Source organism: Lolium rigidum, chromosome 5 (assembly GCF_022539505.1).
Source record: "Lolium rigidum isolate FL_2022 chromosome 5, APGP_CSIRO_Lrig_0.1, whole genome shotgun sequence".
In the NCBI taxonomy this organism is placed as follows: domain Eukaryota; kingdom Viridiplantae; phylum Streptophyta; class Magnoliopsida; order Poales; family Poaceae; genus Lolium; species Lolium rigidum.
The window spans coordinates 155,428,591-155,448,832 of NC_061512.1; the positions used below are offsets into that span (position 1 = coordinate 155,428,591).

At 45.6% G+C, this 20,242-nt stretch overlaps 2 protein-coding genes across 2 annotated transcripts; one reads left to right on the top strand and one right to left on the bottom strand.

Moving 5' to 3' along the window:
* Positions 1 to 7,486: 7,486 nt before the first annotated feature.
* Positions 7,487 to 9,267, top strand: LOC124657997 (nitrile-specifier protein 5-like). The gene is made up of 2 exons (XM_047196450.1): positions 7,487 to 7,583; positions 8,234 to 9,267. Exons 1-2 carry the CDS (start codon positions 7,560 to 7,562, stop codon positions 9,182 to 9,184), a joined length of 975 nt encoding a protein of 324 aa, XP_047052406.1. The 5' UTR covers positions 7,487 to 7,559; the 3' UTR covers positions 9,185 to 9,267.
* Positions 9,268 to 13,130: 3,863 nt separating this feature from the next.
* On the bottom strand, positions 13,131 to 16,865 carry LOC124652484 (FRIGIDA-like protein 3). The gene is made up of 3 exons (XM_047191501.1): positions 15,831 to 16,865; positions 14,699 to 14,868; positions 13,131 to 13,762 (listed from the first exon to the last, which is right to left on the bottom strand). Exons 1-3 carry the CDS (start codon positions 16,855 to 16,857, stop codon positions 13,343 to 13,345), a joined length of 1,617 nt encoding a protein of 538 aa, XP_047047457.1. The 5' UTR covers positions 16,858 to 16,865; the 3' UTR covers positions 13,131 to 13,342.
* Between the last annotated feature and the right edge of the window lie 3,377 nt (positions 16,866 to 20,242).

Genomic DNA, 20,242 nt, shown 5'->3' on the forward strand with positions numbered 1-20,242 from the left:
CCACGTAGCAACGTCCAAACCCAAACCCTCGCTCGCTGGAGCAGATGGCAGCCGACGGTCTCGCCTCCGCACTACGCACCTGGTAGATCTACTCCTCTCTCACGCTCCCCTCACCGGGTGGAAGGATCTCTAATCTTTTCGCCTACAAATCTGCGCAGATTGGTCGCTCCTCGTCTCCACGGACGGCGATGGCGCCGGGCTTCAAGAAGGGCGCGAAGGATAGCCCGGTGGACAAGATCACCGACGACATCCTCGCCGACATCTTCTCGCGCGTGCCCTACAAGTCAATCTGCTGCTGCAAGTGTGTCTCCACGCGCTGGCGCGACCTCTTCTCTCACCCCGACCACCGCAAGAAGCTGCCTCAGCCCCTCGCCGGATTCTTCCATAAAGGCTACAACAAGAACCGGTTCCCCAGTGAAGCTCAATATTTCACCAATGTCTCTGGGAAAGGTGACCCTCTCGTCCACCCTTCACTATCGTTCCTGCCCAACTACAATAGCCTTGACATCTTAGACTACTGCAATGGCCTCCTCCTCTGCCAATGCTGCAACACATCGGATTATGTGGTGTGCAATCCCGCCACTGAGAAATGGGTTGATGTTCCTGGCTTCCTGCCACCGAGTGGTCCAGTGAGGCACAGGCGCGCATCGGGTTCGACCCGGCCGTCTCCTCCCACTTCCATGTGTTCGAGTTCATAGATGAGGAGGGATGGGGTATAGCCGAGGAGGAGCAACACGATTGCTTCAATCGCATTGAAGCGCTAGCCATATACTCTTCTAAAGCTGGAGGATGGAGGCATCAAAACTTGGACGGATTTGAGTTTGCCGTATTCTATGATTCACGAAGTGTTTTTTTTAATGGAATCCTGCATGTTGCTACCTCTGAGGGTTTTATATTAGCTATTGATGTGGAAGGAAATGACCAGGGGCTCGTTACTATTCCTATGCCACCATACAATGATGATGTTTTTGTCGACGATATCTTTCTATCGCAGAGGCAGCTGTGTACTGCTTGCGTTGATCGGTCTCAACTAACAGTATGGGTTCTTGAGGACTATAAGAGTGAAAAATGGACCTTGAAGCACAATGCCAGCCTCTTGGAATTGTTTGGAGAAGGGTACAGAGGCACTGTCATCTCATTCCATCCCGAACGTAATATGATATTCATAGTTTGTGGGCACGAGAACACTCTAATGTCATACGACATGGATTGCAGAAAGATGTGTTCTATATGTCAACTTGAAAGGGATTGTCAACCTAAGCGGGTCAAGACTCCTTTTCTCCCATATGTTCCATTGTACTCAGAGCCATTGGCAGTTGGGAACTAAAAGTATTGCTTGGTGCAAGCTCTGTAGTTATCTATAATTTTGTGATGTTGGAGTTAGCTTTTGAACTCGGGCAGGAGTGACAATGTGACATGGGTTCTGTTGGTGCTTGAGTGTACTCATGTCCTGACTCTCCATTGCAGTTAGCTTTAATCATGGCCGTTAGCACCTCATTCAGCTGTGTAACACCCTACTACTGTAACCATGGGTATTATGATCGTTTCGTTGAACTGCTATGAACGTTAATTAAATATGTAAGTTCTGTTATGTGCTTATTTCTCTCTTTGGAAACGTTGTATATGTTGCTGCTTCTGCATTTCGGTCTTATTTTGCTGTTGTCATGCTACTGAAACAATGTGTGCATCCTTTTTTTTTTATCTCCACTCGACAATGGGATGGTCTCTCTGTGTAAGGCATCTCTTTTTGATTTGTGCCCTTTCTTGTTATATTTTTGTTATCAAATTCCGCAGTCCGTTTAGTGCAGTATGAGACGTTCACATCTGTAGTGAATGATGGGATCCACATGGAGTAGTGAACAGTAGGAGACTTTTGATAGCAGATGGCATCTCTTTCGTGATCCTATATAAAGCATACTACAGTACACCGGTTCATGATTTTGGTCAACTACTCTGTTAACTTGGCACTAATAGTTTTCCCAAACATATAACTAGGCGATCATAACGTTTTACTAATTCTAAGATATCTGAATTAGGTGATGTGCGATGGGCTCTACATCCTTCAATTCTCTTGTAAACTTACTGCTACAAATATTTTCTTCTACCTACGTACAGTAATCCAAGACGGTAAAATTGACAATAATAGCATTTCCTGCAACCTTTCTCTCTGCTTGCAGCATGAAGTTTATAGTCAAGACTACACCTATACATGCTCTGCTTCCCCAGGTTACAAAGCCAGGTTCAAGCGTACCAAAAGCCAGCTTCATACATATATATCAAGGTGAAGGCAATCTCCTGAGTCATTCAGAGCATCTCTAGCAGATACGGCAAAAACGGCCTGCATCGCCCTATGCATGCCCGTATGCAGGTTTTGCCAAAAACACGCCCCGAGCAGATCCCGCAAACACGCGCCGCCCCAACTTTTCAATGCAGGCCCTCGCTCTCAGCCGCCGAAAAACCACATATATGGCGGCCGAGAGCGTGTTTGCAGGTCAACCTGCATCCGCCTCGCTGCCTTCTCCTCCCCTTCTCCACCGCCGCCACCGCCTGCAATTCGGCGAGTTTCTGTTCCGCCCCGCCCGTCCCCTGCAGATCCGGCGAGCCATGGCCTCCTGCAGGACTCCCGGTGGCGGCGGCCGGCCTTTTGGCCGCGGCGGAATCCGATTCGAGCGCGGGGAGGGCTCGAACGGCGCCGGCGGAGCGGAGCGGATGGAGGCCGCGTGGCGGAACTCCGACATCGCCCGCATGCGCGCCGCCCGCCGCTACCTCAACCTCGGGTTGCCAGTGCCGCCGGCGTACTACCTCCGCGAATCCATCCGCTATGCGGATGTGATTGACACGCGGCGCACGCGTTCGTCCTCGCGCGCGGCACCTCCGCCGCCGGAGCCGGAGATGCTCCCAGGTCGCGAGGGCGACTACGTTGCCGACGCCGAATTCGAGCGAGTCGTCGCCGTGCTGGCGGACGTGCCGACGCTCGAGCCCGAGGACTTCGTCCGCGACGAGATCCTCGATCTGACGGTCCAGGCCGTTGAGTACATCACCGCCACCGCCACCGGCACCCTCCGCCGCGACCCCACCGTCCACCGCGACGCCACCCTCCGCCGCGGGCTAGGTCTTCCTCGAGTGAAGCAGCGTGGTCCACGGCGTCGCCGCCACGGCATTGGCTCCAGTGAGCCCAATTTTGCTGCTCAAAACATGCCGGCGACAGTAGTATGTTTAGTTTTAATTTGCCTATGTTTTAGCTTAAATTCAAACTGAAATGTATGATCGTGCTTGTTCCCGCGAAAATCTTGCTTTTCCAGTTTTGTATGTCGTATCTGCTCCGCCCGAGCGTTTTTCGACCTGCAAATGTCGATTTTCTCGCCTGCATTCGCCGTTTTTAGCTTTACGGTTTGCAGTCTGCTAGAGATGCTCTCAGGCTCCCGAGGGAAACAGCAACCCTTTCTCTTTAAGGCCTCGCTTGGATTGTTGTAAGTTAAGCCAAAACTCGGGTGTTTCACCGAGCACATAATTTTTTAGGGCTAGCTCAGTTTCACCATTTGGTTGGCTGTTTAACTTACGGATACATCGCGATTTCCCCCATTTTCTCCCGTAAATACCACGGATCAGGAAAGGTCCGTTTCTTTCCAGGGTTTTCATCGGTGACAGTGGGATGCGCCGGTAGATTAGATCACCGCTGTATAATTTCCAGGCATCCAAGCGGGGCCTCAGTCTTTATTTTTTGGGTTATTTTTTCCCATCTTCCTCCAGTATCTGCGTTTCTCTTACTATGCAAAAACTGTTGAATTTTTTTACATGAGTTCCAAAAGGACGGTTAGGGTGCTGTCTATGGCAATTCTCTTTTCTACAAAATCGAGAAAAAAAAACATAGACGAGACCAACAACTTCTTGCAACCCGACACTGAAAGAAAGGATTTCCACTCTCTCAGAAACCATGTACACTACCTGCCTAGTTACACAGAAAACAATGGGCGTACATCGTTATCATCTTACCATGCGCAATCTGATAGCTGCTCTGACTAAGCACCATTACGTACGGGTGTCCAAATGATAAGTTTAATTATCACTTATTTTATTCCCCTAAATCACTCTCCATCGGCCATTACCATGTCTTGTCTTTTTAATAGTACTACAAAGATCGACTCCCAAATCACTATTGGTGCTTGTTTGAGATGAAGTTGAAGCGAACAGATCGGGAGCTATGGGTATTGCCGATGATGCTACGGCCTTGTAATTGTTTGCGTCAAGACCTTGTTTGTATGGAGGAGGGTTCCCTGCGGTGGCTGCAATGTTTCACGACGGCTAAGCCCCGTGAGAGCGTGTATCGTCCAAATTTTTCTTTAATGAACTATACAATTTTATTCTTCCTAATTAAGAAAATTGCTGAATATTATTATTGTTTGAAGAAAAGTACTCCCTTTGTTCGGAATTAAACCTATGGGCAATTCGATAACACCAAAAAAGTCATAACTCATCTCACTAATTACTGCATGCACTAATTATTTTTCATGCATCAGAGAAAAAAAGAAAAAACATACATTGGAAGAGAAAAGACAATAAATAAGATAGACCTTATAATTTATAACAATTTAGAAAAGCTCTTGGACCTTATAATCCCAAATAGAGTGAGTACTCTGAGTCCTAATGTTGTAATGCAGCATTCTCATCATGCTACGTCCTCTTTAAACTATGACCATCTAATTAGTACGGTGGTAAATGATATTTCAAAAGTGAATTTCTTGCAGTCGTTAGAAATTCTTCTACAGCCTGCTCTTTTGCAGACATCAATTGCTTGTGGAAGGAGAAAATAAGCCTGACATCTATATTCATGCACGTGAGTGTTCTTTCATCTTCTTCTTTTTGAACGAAGACTCGCCTTAATTCATTGAATAATAAGAGAGTCACAAAGCTGCGTCTGACATTAGAGTGAATAACGACATTGGTCACTATTTTGAGACCTTGGAAGGTTTGAAACAAGGGGATCCGCTATCGCCTTTATTATTAACCTTGTAGCTGATATGTTGGCTATTTTTATAGCTAGAGCCAAAGAAGATGGTCAGGTTGGGAGTTTTATACCTCATTTAGTAGAAGGTGGTGTTTCGATTCTTCAATATGCTGATAACACCATTTTATCCATGGAGCAAGACTTAGAGAAAGCTGTCAACATAAAATTGATTCTTTGCATCTCTGAACAACTCGTCGATCTCCAAAATTATTTTTCATAAGAGCGGATATTTTGATTCAGTAAAGCAAAAGATGTACAGAAGGAGTACAAATTCTTATTTTGATGTGAGGCTGGAACCCTCCCATTTAAATACTTAGGTATTCCCATTTATTATAGGAGCTCCTGAACAAATAACGAAACCGGTCGAGAATCATTTTGAGAAAAAGTTGGCTAGCTGTTTACACAAGATGCTCTCATATGAAGATCATCTTGTACTAGGAAATTATGTTCTTACAAACTTACCAATGTTCCTCCTTCTTTGAAATAGCCAAAGGGGTAAGAAAATATTGAATTCTTATAGCTCTAGCTTCTTTTGTAAAAGTGACCAGCACAAAATAAGGACCACTTAACAAAGTGGAATATTGTTTGTCGACCCAGGGACCAAAGAGGTTCAGGAATCGAAGTAATTTAGAACTAAAAATAAGGGTTTACTGAGCAAATGATTTTTTTAATTACTTAATGAAAAAGGGTTGTGACAGGAGCTGTTGCATAATAAATACCTTCAGCAAAAGACTTTACCTCAAGTGCAAGTTAAACTAACTGACTCACTTTTTGAAAGAGTTTAATGGGTGAGAAACAAGAATTCTTCAATCGTGGTTTGTTTAAAGTGGGAAACCGGGCTATCACATGCTTCTGGGAGGACATTTGGCTAGGACCAACCCCTTTGGCTACTCAATATCCGTCATTTATGCAATATAGTGAGACGTAAAATGTTACGGTTGCTGTTGTATTGTCAAACTACCCACTAAATATTGAGTTTAGATGGACATTTAATGATGAGATATGGGCAGCGTGGCTGCACCTAGTTGAGTGTATGATGGGGTGTTTTTGACGCCGGAACCGGACAAATTCGCTTGCAATCTTAGTCCTTCAAAGGCGTTCTTAGTGAAGTCCATGTATGCAGATTTTATGAGCGGTTATACAATAGTATATATATATATATATATATATATATATATATATATATATATATATATATATATATGTAAATACATATGGAAGCTTAAGGTATCATTAAAGATAAGGATGTTTATGTCGTTCCCTCGTAGAAAGTTCTACTCACTAGGAATAATTTATTGAAAAGACGATGGATAAGATGTACTCCCTCCTTCCCAAAATGTAAAGCGTCTAAGTACTGGTTAAAAGTCAAACTTTACTAACTTTGACCAAATATTTAGAAAAATATATTTACATCTACAATATCGAATGAACATATTTAGAAAATATATTTTATGGTGAATCTATTCATGTTGATTCAGTACTGCAAATAATATTTATATTTTTGTGTATAAACTTGGTCAAACTTAAAAAACGTTGACTTTTGACAATTCCTTAGACGCCTTACATTTTGGAACGGAGGGAATACTGAATGTGTTCTTTGTGATGCTCACGAATCCATTCAATATCATGTCCTGTCCTTTTGCAAGATCCCTTTGGAGTTTCATTTTTAACATATCTCCTCCTGTCAATATATTACTAATATGTTTAGTAATTGGCTAAATAGCATTGCTAAGAAAGTTAAGGCTAGAATTTGTCTTGGGGTTTATGCTTTAACTTGGGCAATATGAAATTGTCGTAACAAGTAGTTTTTAACAAGATCAAGGTTCCAACTTTTCTGTAGGTTATTCATCGAGCTACGTATTTGATTCACATGTGGTCCTACCTTCTACCTGCTAATCAGCGGGAGCATATGGATTCTGAATGCATTCGGTTGAACGCGGTCGTACGAGCTATCTTCAACTAGGCTGTCTAGCGGCAACCCATTAGAATACAAGATGCATAGGCATTTTGTATGCTTTGTTTCGTTAGTTGATTTTTGTCGAGACTTTGTGTGATCCATAAGTTATTAAAAACTTAAATATGAAAACTATGCAATTAATAAAAGTTGTGTGCATCATTCGATGTATAGGCCGAAGCTAAGTTCTCTACTTTGAAAAAGGGGAAAAGTTACCCTCGAAGGCATACAAAGGAAGGTAAGATCTTATTCTCCCGAAATTTAAATAATTCTAAGACATCCTTTCGTGCAACTAGAATTTCTAAGATGGCGACAAGAATAATTCCTAGTACCCCGAGCAGAACCTATCAAACAAAATGCCAAATGTCAGACGCCAAACATGTACAGTGTCTTTAGTTTTATCTTTTCAGGAGGGCTTAGTGGAGTGGTTAGATCTGTTCAGAGAGCGATGGCACCGCACGAGTCATGCTTCTCGGCCTGCTTATAATTTGGGAACCCCAATCTTCACTTCCCCTCCACCACTGCGCACTGTCGCTCCAAACTGAATCAACAAAGGCACATCCGAGCAGAGGAAGCAGGCGCTGCAGCTCGAGCAGAGCAATGGCTGCTAGTCCCTGGGTCATGGTGGGTTCTGCTCTTCCCAGCTTAATTTCCTTATTTCTTGCTTCATCAGATCCCTTCTCCCTCTGTGCATATGCAGCTGGCTGTCTGGTTTCCTCTCTTGTTGTATCGATACAAGTACCTTTGTAATCTGGATAAGAAGAGCTTGTTCTAGTTTTGGGTGTTTTGGTTGAGGAGAGAAATCGTCATGTCCCATGGTTGGGTACCTGGTAGTACAGATCTTCTGAAATTCCTAGGAAGGGATCTCTTTCCCGACAACGATTTTCTTATTCTGAAGAATTCTTTTGGATAAAGGTTCCGAATTATGTAGACAGCGAAGAGTGTCTTTGACTTTTGAGAGGTTTCAGCTCCCAGCTGTGTAGAATCAGATTAACACATGAGATCAGGAAATTTCAGAATATCTCAGGTAGCCAGGTGTAGTGTACTAGAATAAAATTAGGCACTGTATGATGAGGATCTCTGTAATTTGGCTCAGAGTGTAGGTTTTTCAGATTCTTTGCTGCAATCTCATTTGCAGGGTGTTAGTGCTAGTGCCTGACAAGTAATTTTGGGGTGATGGATTGGTTTCAGACTATCAACTTGAAATAAAGTTGTTACTTTTGCACCCGTTAATCCTCACTTGCTTAACTCCACTCGCCTGATTGATCACGCAGCTGGAGCAGAAGGGATCCGGGCCGGGAGCAAGAAGCTCCCACGCCATCACCCTGGTCGGCGGCACGGCCTACTCCTTCGGCGGCGAGTTCACCCCGCGGGTGCCCGTGGACAGCACCATGTACGCCTTCGACCTCAAGGCGCAGTCCTGGTCCGCGCTCGACGCCACCGGCGAGGTGCCCCCGCCGCGCGTCGGGGTCACCATGGCCGCCGTCGGCGGCACGGTCTTCGTGTTCGGCGGCCGCGACAGGGACCACAAGGAGCTGAACGAGCTCTACTCCTTCGACACGGCCACCAGCACCTGGACCCTGCTCTCGTCCGGCGACAGCGGGCCGCCGCACCGGAGCTACCACTCCATGGTGGCCGACGGCGAGGGCAGCCGCGTGTACGTGTTCGGCGGGTGCGGCAACGCCGGCAGGCTGAACGACCTCTGGGCCTACGACGCCGCCGCCGGGCGCTGGGAGGAGCTGCCGTCGCCGGGGGCGGCGTGCCCTCCCCGCGGCGGGCCCGGGCTGGCGTTCGCGGGCGGGAAGGTGTGGGTGGTGCACGGGTTCTCCGGGGAAGCGGAGCTCGACGACGTGCACTCCTACGACCCGGCCACCGGTGAGTGGGCCGCGGTCGAGACCACCGGCGACAGGCCCGCCCCGCGGAGCGTGCTCTGCGCGGCTGGTGTCGGGAAGCACGTGGTGGTGTTCGGCGGCGAGGTCGACCCCAGCGACCTCGGCCACCTCGGCGCCGGCAAGTTCTCAGCCGAGGCCTTCATGCTGGACACCGAGACCGGCGCGTGGGCCAAGCTGGATGACGCCTCCGATCACCACCCCGGCCCTCGCGGGTGGTGCGCGTTCTCGGCGGGGGCGCTGGACGGCCGGAAAGGGATGCTTGTGTACGGCGGCAACTCGCCGACCAACGACCGGCTGGACGACATGTTCCTCTTCACTCCACTTCTAGCTTGAGACCTTGTCAAGCTAGGTCGTGTCCGCAGCTCTGTGTGCGAACCTGCTGCTCTTGCATCTTGTGTTTATGTTGTGTATGTAAATGAGGAATAAAAATTGCTGTCCGACTAAGATCTCAAGGCTAATTTCCAAGTACTTATAACATTCATTATTGAGATTATGATCCTAGCTTTAGGGAGCATCCTAAGAATGAAGACGCCCAGAGCCTGAGGGATACTACCTCCTGGAAAAGCTTAAGGAGCGTCGCGATTTAGTTTTTGAAAAATTGAGGCGAGGCTTTGAGCTCAGGAAGAGGCCTATAAACATGAGCTGGGTACTGTTTCTCAAGAACTTTCTGCTTAATGAGACCGTGCACCGGAGAAAGGCATTTCTCCCCTATTTGGCAAACTATAAGGGCATCTCCAACGGGGTGACCCATCCCGCGCCCGCGCGTCCGGATGGGTCGAAACGGACAAAACCGCGGCCCAGCGCGTGGACCCATCCCTAAAACGGATGGCCGCAGCGTCCGGGACGATCCAAACCCGGCCCAAATCTCGGACGAGTTTGCGTGCCCGCGGACGCGAAAGGCTGGTCGCTCGCGTCCTCCCCTTGTCCGCTCCTGGCCCACCTGTCTGTCTCCCAAAACACAATCCCCTCGCACACATCTCCCACCGCTCCGCCGCCACCCACGGACCGGCGATTTGGGAGCGGCGTCGACGCCGGCCACCGTCGTCGAGACGCCGGCAAGCGGGGCGGAAGCATAGGTCGAGGCCCCGCGCTGCTTTCGCCGCGTCGTAGCAGAGTCGGAGGACGCCGCCGCCGGCGCCGTTGTCCTCTCACCGTCGCGAGACCTCCCGCTGTTCGCGACTGTTTCCGCCGGAGGTGAGCTCTCCTGCACCGTGTTTCCGCACCGCAAGTCGGCCGAGACGGCCATGCCTCGGCAGTCCCTACGGAAGCATTTGGATCGCCTCCGCCTGCGAGGTGTTCATTGAAATCGAACTAAAATGTGTCCCTTTTCAGATCATGGTGGACAGCGACGACGAATACTACTTCAAGAACTTCATCGACACGTCGTCAGAAGAGGAGTTCGACGACGACTTTTTCACGGATGCTGCGCTGCTCATCCACGAGCATATTGTCTCGCAGATCCCCGTGTACCGGGGGTCCTTGCCGGGGCGCGCGGCCGCATTGGACCGCAAAAGAGAACGCGGCCACGACCAGCTCTACAACGACTACTTCCAACCCACTCCATTGTTCCCGCCGGCCTTGTTTCGCCGTCGTTTTCGGATGTCCAGACCGCTTGTTCCGCCGGATAATGGATGGCGTCAAGATCTACGACGACTACTTCTGTGCGAAAGTGGATGCAATTGGCAAGGTAAGCCTCTCTTCGTACCAGAAATGCACGGCAGCGATTAGGATGCTCGCATATGGCGTTGCCGGTGATTTCGTAGATGAGTACACGCGCATGAGTGAGTCAACCGGCTTCGAAGCGATGTACAGGTTCTGCAGAGCAGTGATCGGTTCATTCGGAGAACAGTACCTCCGGCAACCTACTGCAGAGGACACAGCTCGTTTGTTGTCAATCAACGCTTCCAGGGTTTCCTGGGATGCTTGGCAGCATAGACTGCATGCACTGGGAGTGGAAGAACTGCCCCTTTGGTTGGCAGGGGCATACAGCGGCCATTCTGAGGGGTGCACAGTCATTCTTGAAGCTGTTGCTTCACATGACACATGGATTTGGCACTCATTCTTCGGAATGGCTGGCTCGCACAATGACATCAATGTGCTGCAGCGCTCTCCGGTGTTTGATAGGCTAGCGTGCGGTCAGTCCCCTAATGTGGATTTTGAGATCAATGGCCACCACTACACCAAGGGGTACTACCTTGCTGATGGTATCTATCCACCTTGGGCTACACTCGTGAAGACAATCCGAAATCCCAACTCAGAGCAGGAGGCAAGGTTTGCCAAAGAGCAGGAGGCAGCCCGGAAAGATGTCGAGCGGGCGTTTGGCATCCTCCAAGCTCGTTGGGCTATCGTCGGACACCCCGCGCAGTCCGGGATGTGCAAACTCTGTGGGAGGTGATGACCGCTTGTGTAATCATGCATAACATGATTGTTGAGGTAGAGCGGGATGATTCACTCTTTGATAATGAGTGGGATGGCCGGGGAGAGTTGGTTACTCCTCAAGGTGGTCCGGCATCATTCCAGGACATTCTTCATGCGCACCATGAAATTCGAGATCTAGTTGTACACAACCAGCTTCAGGCTGATTTGGTCGAGCACATGTGGCAGCATGTAGGCAACAATGCTGCAAACAACAATGATGAAGAAAATCCGGAAGCCTAGAGCATTTGTATCCTTTTTCATTTTATTTGAATAATACTTTACCCTTGATTACATGGACAATGTAATATGTAATACATTTTGAGCATTTGAACTATTTTATATATTTTCTATAATTTATTTTGCGTTTTTCTAGTGAATTTACAAGAAAAACATACCATACGGTGCCGCGACCCAAATCTGCCGCGTTGGACGCAGCGCACGACCCAAACGGACGCGCGAACGCGGGGTTCCGTCCGCGCGTCCGCTCGGCCACGTAAACAGCCCAAAACGGACGGCTCAGCGCGTCCGTTTGGATCGCTCGGTTGGAGATGGCCTAAGGGCATTTTAGAGGACCCGACCCAAACGGACAATAGTCTATTTTGGTTCCCGTGAAGAGCAGACACCAAAAGTCTAGTGCATTCAATAATAAATCTTTGTAATACAAGCAATGTTATTCACATTAAACGTAGATATGAGTCTATGTTTAGAGGTAAGTAGTCTATGTTTCCCTTTGTAATCGACTTCGCGGAGTGTTCACTAAAATAAGCATAACTTTCTTCTACGAAGTCTGCTTTTAACGTACGACTACTCAAATTTTTCAGAAAAAACACGCACATCTAAATGTATTCACCAAGAAATCAAAGTAGGGCGGCTGCCCCACCTTGCTCTTCTGGGAGCTTCGCCCATGTACACAAGATTGATGACCAAGGCTCTTTTCCTTCGTTCAGCCGAGTGCGCAAGTTACTATTGCTAACTACCAAGGGCTTGGATTGCAAAAGTTCTCTTTTTGAGGTGGAGGGCAAAGAAGGCCCAGCTGTGTACATGAAGAATAATAATGATGATGTAGATATTGGGTGCTTTAAAATTGTCCCTCTACCAAGATCTCAAGGCGAAATGTTTCTCAAAATCCGCTAATTTGTCATTAACTTTCTAATTGGTTTTGCTAAATAAGAATATTTTTGAAAATTTGATAACAAGATTTGAGCACTGGATCACTGGATGCAGATTTATAAGAATGGTCTGGCTAGGAGTATATGATTTCGTAGTGGTAGAAAATTCACTCGGCACGTTTCTGTAGTTATTTGACCTTGTACATACACTTCTATCCTGGTTAACAAATATGCAGTTGGAGACACTCCTGCTATTTTCTATCGACTGAAGAAGTGGGTAAACGTGTTTGCAGATTTGCGGCGGAGTTTCGCATGCGAACCTGAATACAGCAGTCGATATGGGACATTTGGTTGCAATCCTGCAAGTCGGCAAGCTTTGATACCGGGCCATCCATCCATACTTGCTGATCATCATATCAATCATTTTGCTCAAGGTATGGCCCCATTTTATGGCGCTTTCATCAAGCCCACAAGCATTACCAACCACAGCTTCTTGCGGTTCAGGAAGATGCACCATGAACACAAGCAGAGTTAAGCCTGACTGAAGGCCAGACTCTCCATCAGGTTCGTGTGCTTCTCCATCATCAAAAGGAGTGTTCACACCCTTTCTGCTCTTCTGCAAGCTCGGAACAAGTCCAACAGTTCATCACCATCTCTCGGGGCTTGGTACAATGGCAGACATGAGCAAAGGCAGACTCGCCAGCATACAGAAGAAAGCATACATTGATCACATGTAGTAGATGATATGCAGATTAAAACGTAACTAGACATTAGAAGTAAATTATGTCATAAGTCGTGACATAGAATTAACAGATTTTCACAATAGCCACTCATAGCACACACACACAAGCGAGTGGTCCGACTATTTTCAGCTAGGCAGACTAGCTAGCAGACTGATACAGCTACAACACAGCAGAAGGTTAAAAAGCTACAGATAGTTAGGAAAGAGCACAGCTCTTTCCCATTAGTGGATATACGGTACCTGGTACTGCATTGGGTACCCGTTACCGTAGTACGGTGTGTGGGCAGGTGAGATGGTGTAGGGAGCTGCCGCAGCGTTGATCATCGTAGGATGGTGGTGGGCCTCGGCACCATAGACAAACTGCCTCTCATAAGGGTATGGGTGCCTCTCCGGGGTTGCCTGGTAGAAGCTCTTCTCAGGGAAGCTGGTAAGACGGGGTGCGTAGGCTGAACCGTTGGCACGAGGCCTCTTGGACTGCGGCTTCGCAGCTTCAACGGCCCTCCTCTTGTCTGCCTTGGCTTTCTCCAGCTGAACCACCCTTTTCTGAAGTGGATCCACAGGATATTGCTCCTCCAGCTTGTGCTCCTCGATACACTTGATGACAGCTTTCAGTGCAGACAGCTCACGTTCATTCATCTCATTCTGAAAAGAGAAAAGCAATTAATCAGACAAACTATGTCGCATGTACTTGGTACATGCAAATAACATGCTTACACACAACACATGCACCGACATGAAAAAGACAACCCAACTGCTCTAGAGATTTTGTACACTATTCAACCCAACTGCTCTAGCTTTCTATTGCTTCCAAGCTAAGATAGCCCTCTATTATTTTACTCCTCCACAACCTACCTCATGCTCGTGACATCAGGTGAATGGATTCAAAGATTTTCACCTCTGTGATGTCATCAAATCAAATACTGATCTATTTAATGACTAATAATAAAATCAAATTCTACTATAAGTAAAACTACTAAAGATTCTAAAACCACTCAACCACAAATGTTTATAGCTAAAAATTACCGGATAGTCAAAAGAATGACATGTCTAGATCATGAGATAAGGCAAGAAACTCCCTGATACAAACAACCATAGAAGGTCATATTTGATAATGCCAAAGGTGCAAGGTGTCTTCACCTCATCATAAAATAATTAAACGAAATGAAAACAAATCCCCTGACACAAACAACCATAGAAGGTCATATTTGATAATGCCAAAGGTGCAAGGTGTCTTTGCCTCATCATAAAATAATTAAACGAAATGAAAACAAAGCCCCTTCCTTCAAAGTAAATTGAACATCAACACGATTTGGAAATGTCTAACTGAGAAACATATGATTCTGTAATCTACCTCACATGGTATGATGGGTGAGAACAAAATAAATTTAGATCAGCACCTTATGTTAGATAGCATAATGTTTTCTTTGACTCCCTGACAATAATTGGTGATTTGGTGCAAGTGCAGGCACATGTTTAATTATTGGCTTATTGCAGCGAAAATGTATCAAGATTCTTCGCATGTGACACTTTCAAGACTGACAGGCATCATATATTTCTACAGATAAAGCTAAAAAGTACCTGTGCTCCAGGAGACATTTTTCCATTCTTGGCATGTGACACCTTCTTGACCTCCCTCAGATATGCTTTCAGCAATTGCACTGGCTCAAATTGTTCAGTGAGCCCAAATGCATAGGCCAAATTAATTGCATCAATTGGCCTTGCACTATCCACCAGAACTCCAATTACACCTGTCCACAAGAAATTCTATCAGCAAATCACTTAGTCAAGAAAAAAAAATCCTCAAACATGAGGAAAAGGAAATAGCTTAACATAAAAAGGAGAATCACTAAATGATGAACAGTTAAGACAAGAGCAAAGAGGGCAAGGCAAACAAATGTTGATCATGTCAAATCACAAAAGGAGAATCACTAAAAGATGAACAGTTAGGACAAGAGCAAAGAGGGCAAGGCAAACAAATATTGATCATGTCAAATCAGATGCAGATGCAATATTCGTCTTCACAAATTTCAACAATCAAATATATGAAAAAGGAGGAAATGCTTTCACAATCTGTGTACAATACATAACCAAAGTGAATGGGGGAAAATGAACAGCAAGAGGCTTGCATGAAGTCCAATGAGCTTCCAAATATTTCGATACATGACAAAAAAACATTAAGACTTAAGGACTGGTCTTGTGTACTAAGTGCAATAAACCAATTCGATGATACCACCGAAAATATACAACCCCAAATTACTCAACAAAAATCACAGAGTATTAGCTTTCAAGAAGAACAAAGCTTGAAGAATAAGGAAAGCACGATAACATTTAGGTTTAAAGATCTTATGAACTGGCCAGACAACAATGGACATGGTTTATAAGCAATCAGCAGTTTAGTGCAAGCACAATAATAAAACTAATGTGTTACGATTAGCTGATGCTACAACACAAGTAAAGTACGAATTAGTGGTATCTGAAAGAACTTTCGGAGGTGTAGTACAATAAATTGTGTTTTCGAGTTTGACAATATTTTCAGTGCTCTAACTGCCAGCAAATAGTTGTTTATACACAAATGGGAAAACTAAGAGACAAGTGAAGCAAACATTCAATAAGCATTTGAACAGGGCTGACAAAATAATATCGTTAAGTGATATGTGACAAACAACGTTTTTTAGAGATAGATGCATGGTTAGTTCGTCACTGCACTGACCTGGCATCTTCTGCGACAACCCAAGCAACCGGCAGAGCTCGGGTGTTTGACGACGTCGGCTGACAGATGGAAGCAGTTTGCACAGCTCGTCTTCATTGAATTCAGCAAAAATACCAAAGGTAGCAAGCAGCTGAAGAAATGCATGTGCTTCCAGGCAGTTCCCATTGCTAGCATCAATGTCAAGGCTGTCCAACTTGGACTTCCACTCGAACGCAATCTTCTTGGCCCTCTCCTTGACATCTGCTGCAAGCATTTGCCCCTCGGACAACAGACCAGTTACGGCATCAGCTTGCAGCTGCACAAGAGACTCCATCAGCATGAGGCACGTCCTCCTCACACCCAAGAGGTCCCCATCCTTCTTCCCATCCAACACCAGGTTGTCTCCAGAGTAGAAGTCCTCCAGGGACTCCAGCACCAGGACGTACGGATGCGACGCCCCCTTGAGCGCGCTCGGGATCTCCTCGCGGATGGACGTCAGGTTCTTCCTGTTGTCCGATATGAACTTGTGGAGCCCTTTGACATTCATCGCCTCGCAGAGGACGGCGAGCTCGGACCGAGGCTTCGCGGCGGCGGCGGCAGCGCTGCCGTCTTGCATGTGCGCGTTGTCTTGCTTCGGCCACTTTGCATCAGGAGCACCCGCGGTCTGTGGCTTGGTCTTGGGTATGTTATAGTTAACGTTGAGAGACAGCTTGGACTTGCCGAAGATCATGGCTAGCGCAGCGTCCCTCTTCTCCTGCAGCCTCTCGAGAGCGGTGAGCTCCTTGGCGACCACGACGGCCTCCTTCTGCTCCAGCATCTTCTGGGACTTGGCGACTGTCTCCTGGAACTCCTGCTCCTGCTTCTTGAGCTCGTCGAACTTCTTCTTGAGCGACTGCTCGAGGCCGCGGAAGTGGTCCTCCAGCTGCTTCCACTTGAAGCTCATGGTGACGGCGCTCTGGCTCTCGAGCTCCGCGAAGGCGTGCTGGAGCTGCTGTATCTTGAGGCTCGTCGACTCCATGAGGGTGGCCACGGACTCCATGTCGGACATGGTGACAGACCCTGCATACAAGGAAATAGAACAATCAGTTGACGCAGTACGTCCAAACAGCACCTAAATCGAAGCACCGGGGCTGCACAAGCTTGAATTTTTCAGATGTTTTCCTCGAATTGAGTCGGCTATCTTCTACACAACTTCGTTAGCAAGAACAATAGCTAGGCAACAACCGTTCCTAGCGGTCTATACAAGAAACGAGCAGCAGGGAAGCGGAAATCGGCATGGATGCCTCGCTGGGCGAAACGATAAAGTTGCTACCTACTCCCACCGACAGCATAGCAAGCTAGCACGGGCTGAAATGGTGCTCCGGACGGCTGGATCTGAGGCTTGGGAGAGGAAATTGGGCGCTTACTTGTGAGCGAGGCGGGCAGGCGTTGGACGAGCTGGCCGTCGCTGCTCGCCCCCGTCCCCCGCCTCCAACTCCGGCGGCTGGGGAGGAGATCGAGGGGGGATGGGGGTGGGGGGAAGAGGAAAGGAGAGGAAACCCTAGGGATGGGAGGTGGCGTGGAGTGCGTCTTTTGGGGATGGGGATGGAGAGGAGGAGGAGGAGAACTAGGTGGTGGAGAGGGCAGCAGCCAGTGCGCGCGTAAAGGCGTTTGGGCCCTACCTGCTAGTGACCAGAGTGAGCGACTGACTGGAGTACGGTGGAGTCCGTCGTTAATTACTCCTGTTATGTTCCATGGCGCGCACTTATTTACTTTACTATCTTTTATCTGAAGTTTCACTATTCTATGTACTTGGTATAAAACAAAAAACTGAAGTCATTTGATTATTATTTAGAAGTAATAAATCATCATTGAAAAGATGGTTTTTTGAACTGTCGTTTGAAAAAGATGGTTTTGCAACTTATAGGACAGGTTTCAACTAAACTTAGTTGCTAATAATCGTTAGTACAAATTCGTTTTGGTTTTACTACTATAAAGGTCGGCTAGGCATGGTGTAGCCATACCTTGCGCAAGACGTCCATCTGCACTAACAAACAACACATACTCTTGTGGGGAAAAGACGCTTGCTACAATACTTTATACTTGGAGTCCCAGTGAGTTGATATACAGAGTTGTTGTCATCAAGAATATTTTCTAGCGTCGTTGCCACAGAGTTGCAAGAAACTACATCATAGTGATTGCAGTGTGGTTAATCCCCACAACAACTGCAAGCATATTTTCATCAACACCAACCTTATGCAAACACTAAGCTTGGGAAGGTTGTACCACCGTGAGTTTTTCCTTCTCCTTTAGATTTTCAAAGTAATTTTCGTTGTCTTGTTCTTAGTTTTTTTTAATTTCCTTTAAAATACATAAAAAATAGTATCAATCTTTTGCTTGCAAACATGGGAGAAAGACGTAGTACACAACTTTGTGACTACACGAACACTCATAATGACCAATTCATTGCTAGGTCTATCACAACATCTGAAATAACTGCTGAAAGTTTTGAAGTAAGTCCTGGTCTATTAAACCTCGTAGCTAAAAAAACAATTTGAGGGAAGTGCTAGTAAGGATGCTTCTTCACTTGCATGATTTCTACGAAATTTGTGACATGCAAAAAATTTAAAAATGTGGAAAATGACGTTGTCAAACATAAACTATTCCCATTTTCACATAGAGGCGAAGCTAAGGAATGCCTATTATCATTACCTACTATTAGAATAAATTCTTGGGATGGCCTCAAAGAAGGTTTTATAAAGAAATATTACCCACATGTTAAAATCCTACAAAACATAAATAATATTCTATCATTTAGCAGTCGGGGAAAGAATTAAAAACATGCTTAGAACTTGCCCATCACATGAGTAAATGAATGGACTACACTAGTTTTTACAATGAGTTAATCTATATGTCAAGAAGCATGATAGACTCTGCTCTATAGGGTGCTTTTATGAGTAAAAATGTGCCTAAAGCTAAAGTCATCCTAAAAAACATGCTACACAACCATAGTCAATGGCATATTGAAAGAGCACCAAACCCATATAGGAAAGTAAACTCTATTGAAGAAGTTGATCCTTTATCCAATAAAATAGATGCTATACTTGCCTACATCCCAAAACAAAACATTAATAATGTTCTCCTACAAGAACTAGTTGGAAACACCAATGAAAATGTAGATGTAAATTACATAAGAAATTTTGGTAATAATGGATATGGGAATAACTACAGCAACTCATATGGAAGGCCACCATATGTTCCTAACAAATATACTCGTGGCAATAATAACTACAATGATTTAGAAAATACCATTAGATCTTTTATATCAACACAAAATGAACTAAATAAATAATTTATAGCCAAGTTTGAAAGACAAGATGCTTTAAATGAAAAAGTGGACCTTCCAACACAAGAAGTCATGTCATTTAAAAACCTCAATCTAACCCCAAAAGAACCATGAGGATACTGTTAAATATGTGCAAGAAGTAATAGAAAACTCTTGGGAGACTCTTATTATGATAGACAAGAAGAAAAAGAAACAATAATGATTACAAATGATAGACAAGTAGAAGAAGTTAAAATGCTAAGTGAATCAAAAGAGCCTCTACTTGATCTTGATAAATGTAGCTTGCATGAACTTATAAATATTCTACAAAAGTTTTCTAATGACCCATCTATTAATGTTCATCAAGCAAGATTTAGCTCATACATAGCAAACTATGTAATCAAAGAAAAGATAGAAATATACAATAATGAAGCCATGATACCGAAAGATACAATAATGAAGTCATGATACCACCAAAGTTTGGGAATGTTTGGATCCCCAAAATATTAATCACTATTGGCAAAAAGACCCATCATGTTATCTTAGATATTGGATCTAGTGTCTATGTGCTATCAAAAGAATTATATGATCTACTAGAACTCAAAACTAACTCGACCATGATTACGCGTGATGCACACGTCCGTTGGGAACCCCAAGAGGAAGGTGTGATGCGCACAGCAGCAAGTTTTCCCTCAGAAAGAAACCAAGGTTATCGAACCAGTAGGAGTCAAGGAAGCACGTGAAGGTTGTTGGTGGAGGAGTGTAGTGCGGCGCAACACCAGTGAAACCGGCGCCAACGTGGAACCTGCACAACACAATCAAGATACTTTTCCCCAACGTAACAGTGAGGTTGTTAATCTCATCGGCTTGCTGAAAAAAAAGGATTAAACGTATTGTGTGGAAGATGATGTTTGTTTGCAAAGAACAGTAGAGAACAATGATTGCAGTAGATTGTATTCAGATGTAAAAGAATGGACCGGGGTCCACAGTTCACTAGTGGTGTCTCTCCAATAAGATAAATAACATGGTGGGTGAACAAATTACAGGTGGGCAATTGACAAATAAAGATTCAATACATATCATGATGATTACTATGAGATTTAATCAGTGGCATTACGACAAAGTACAT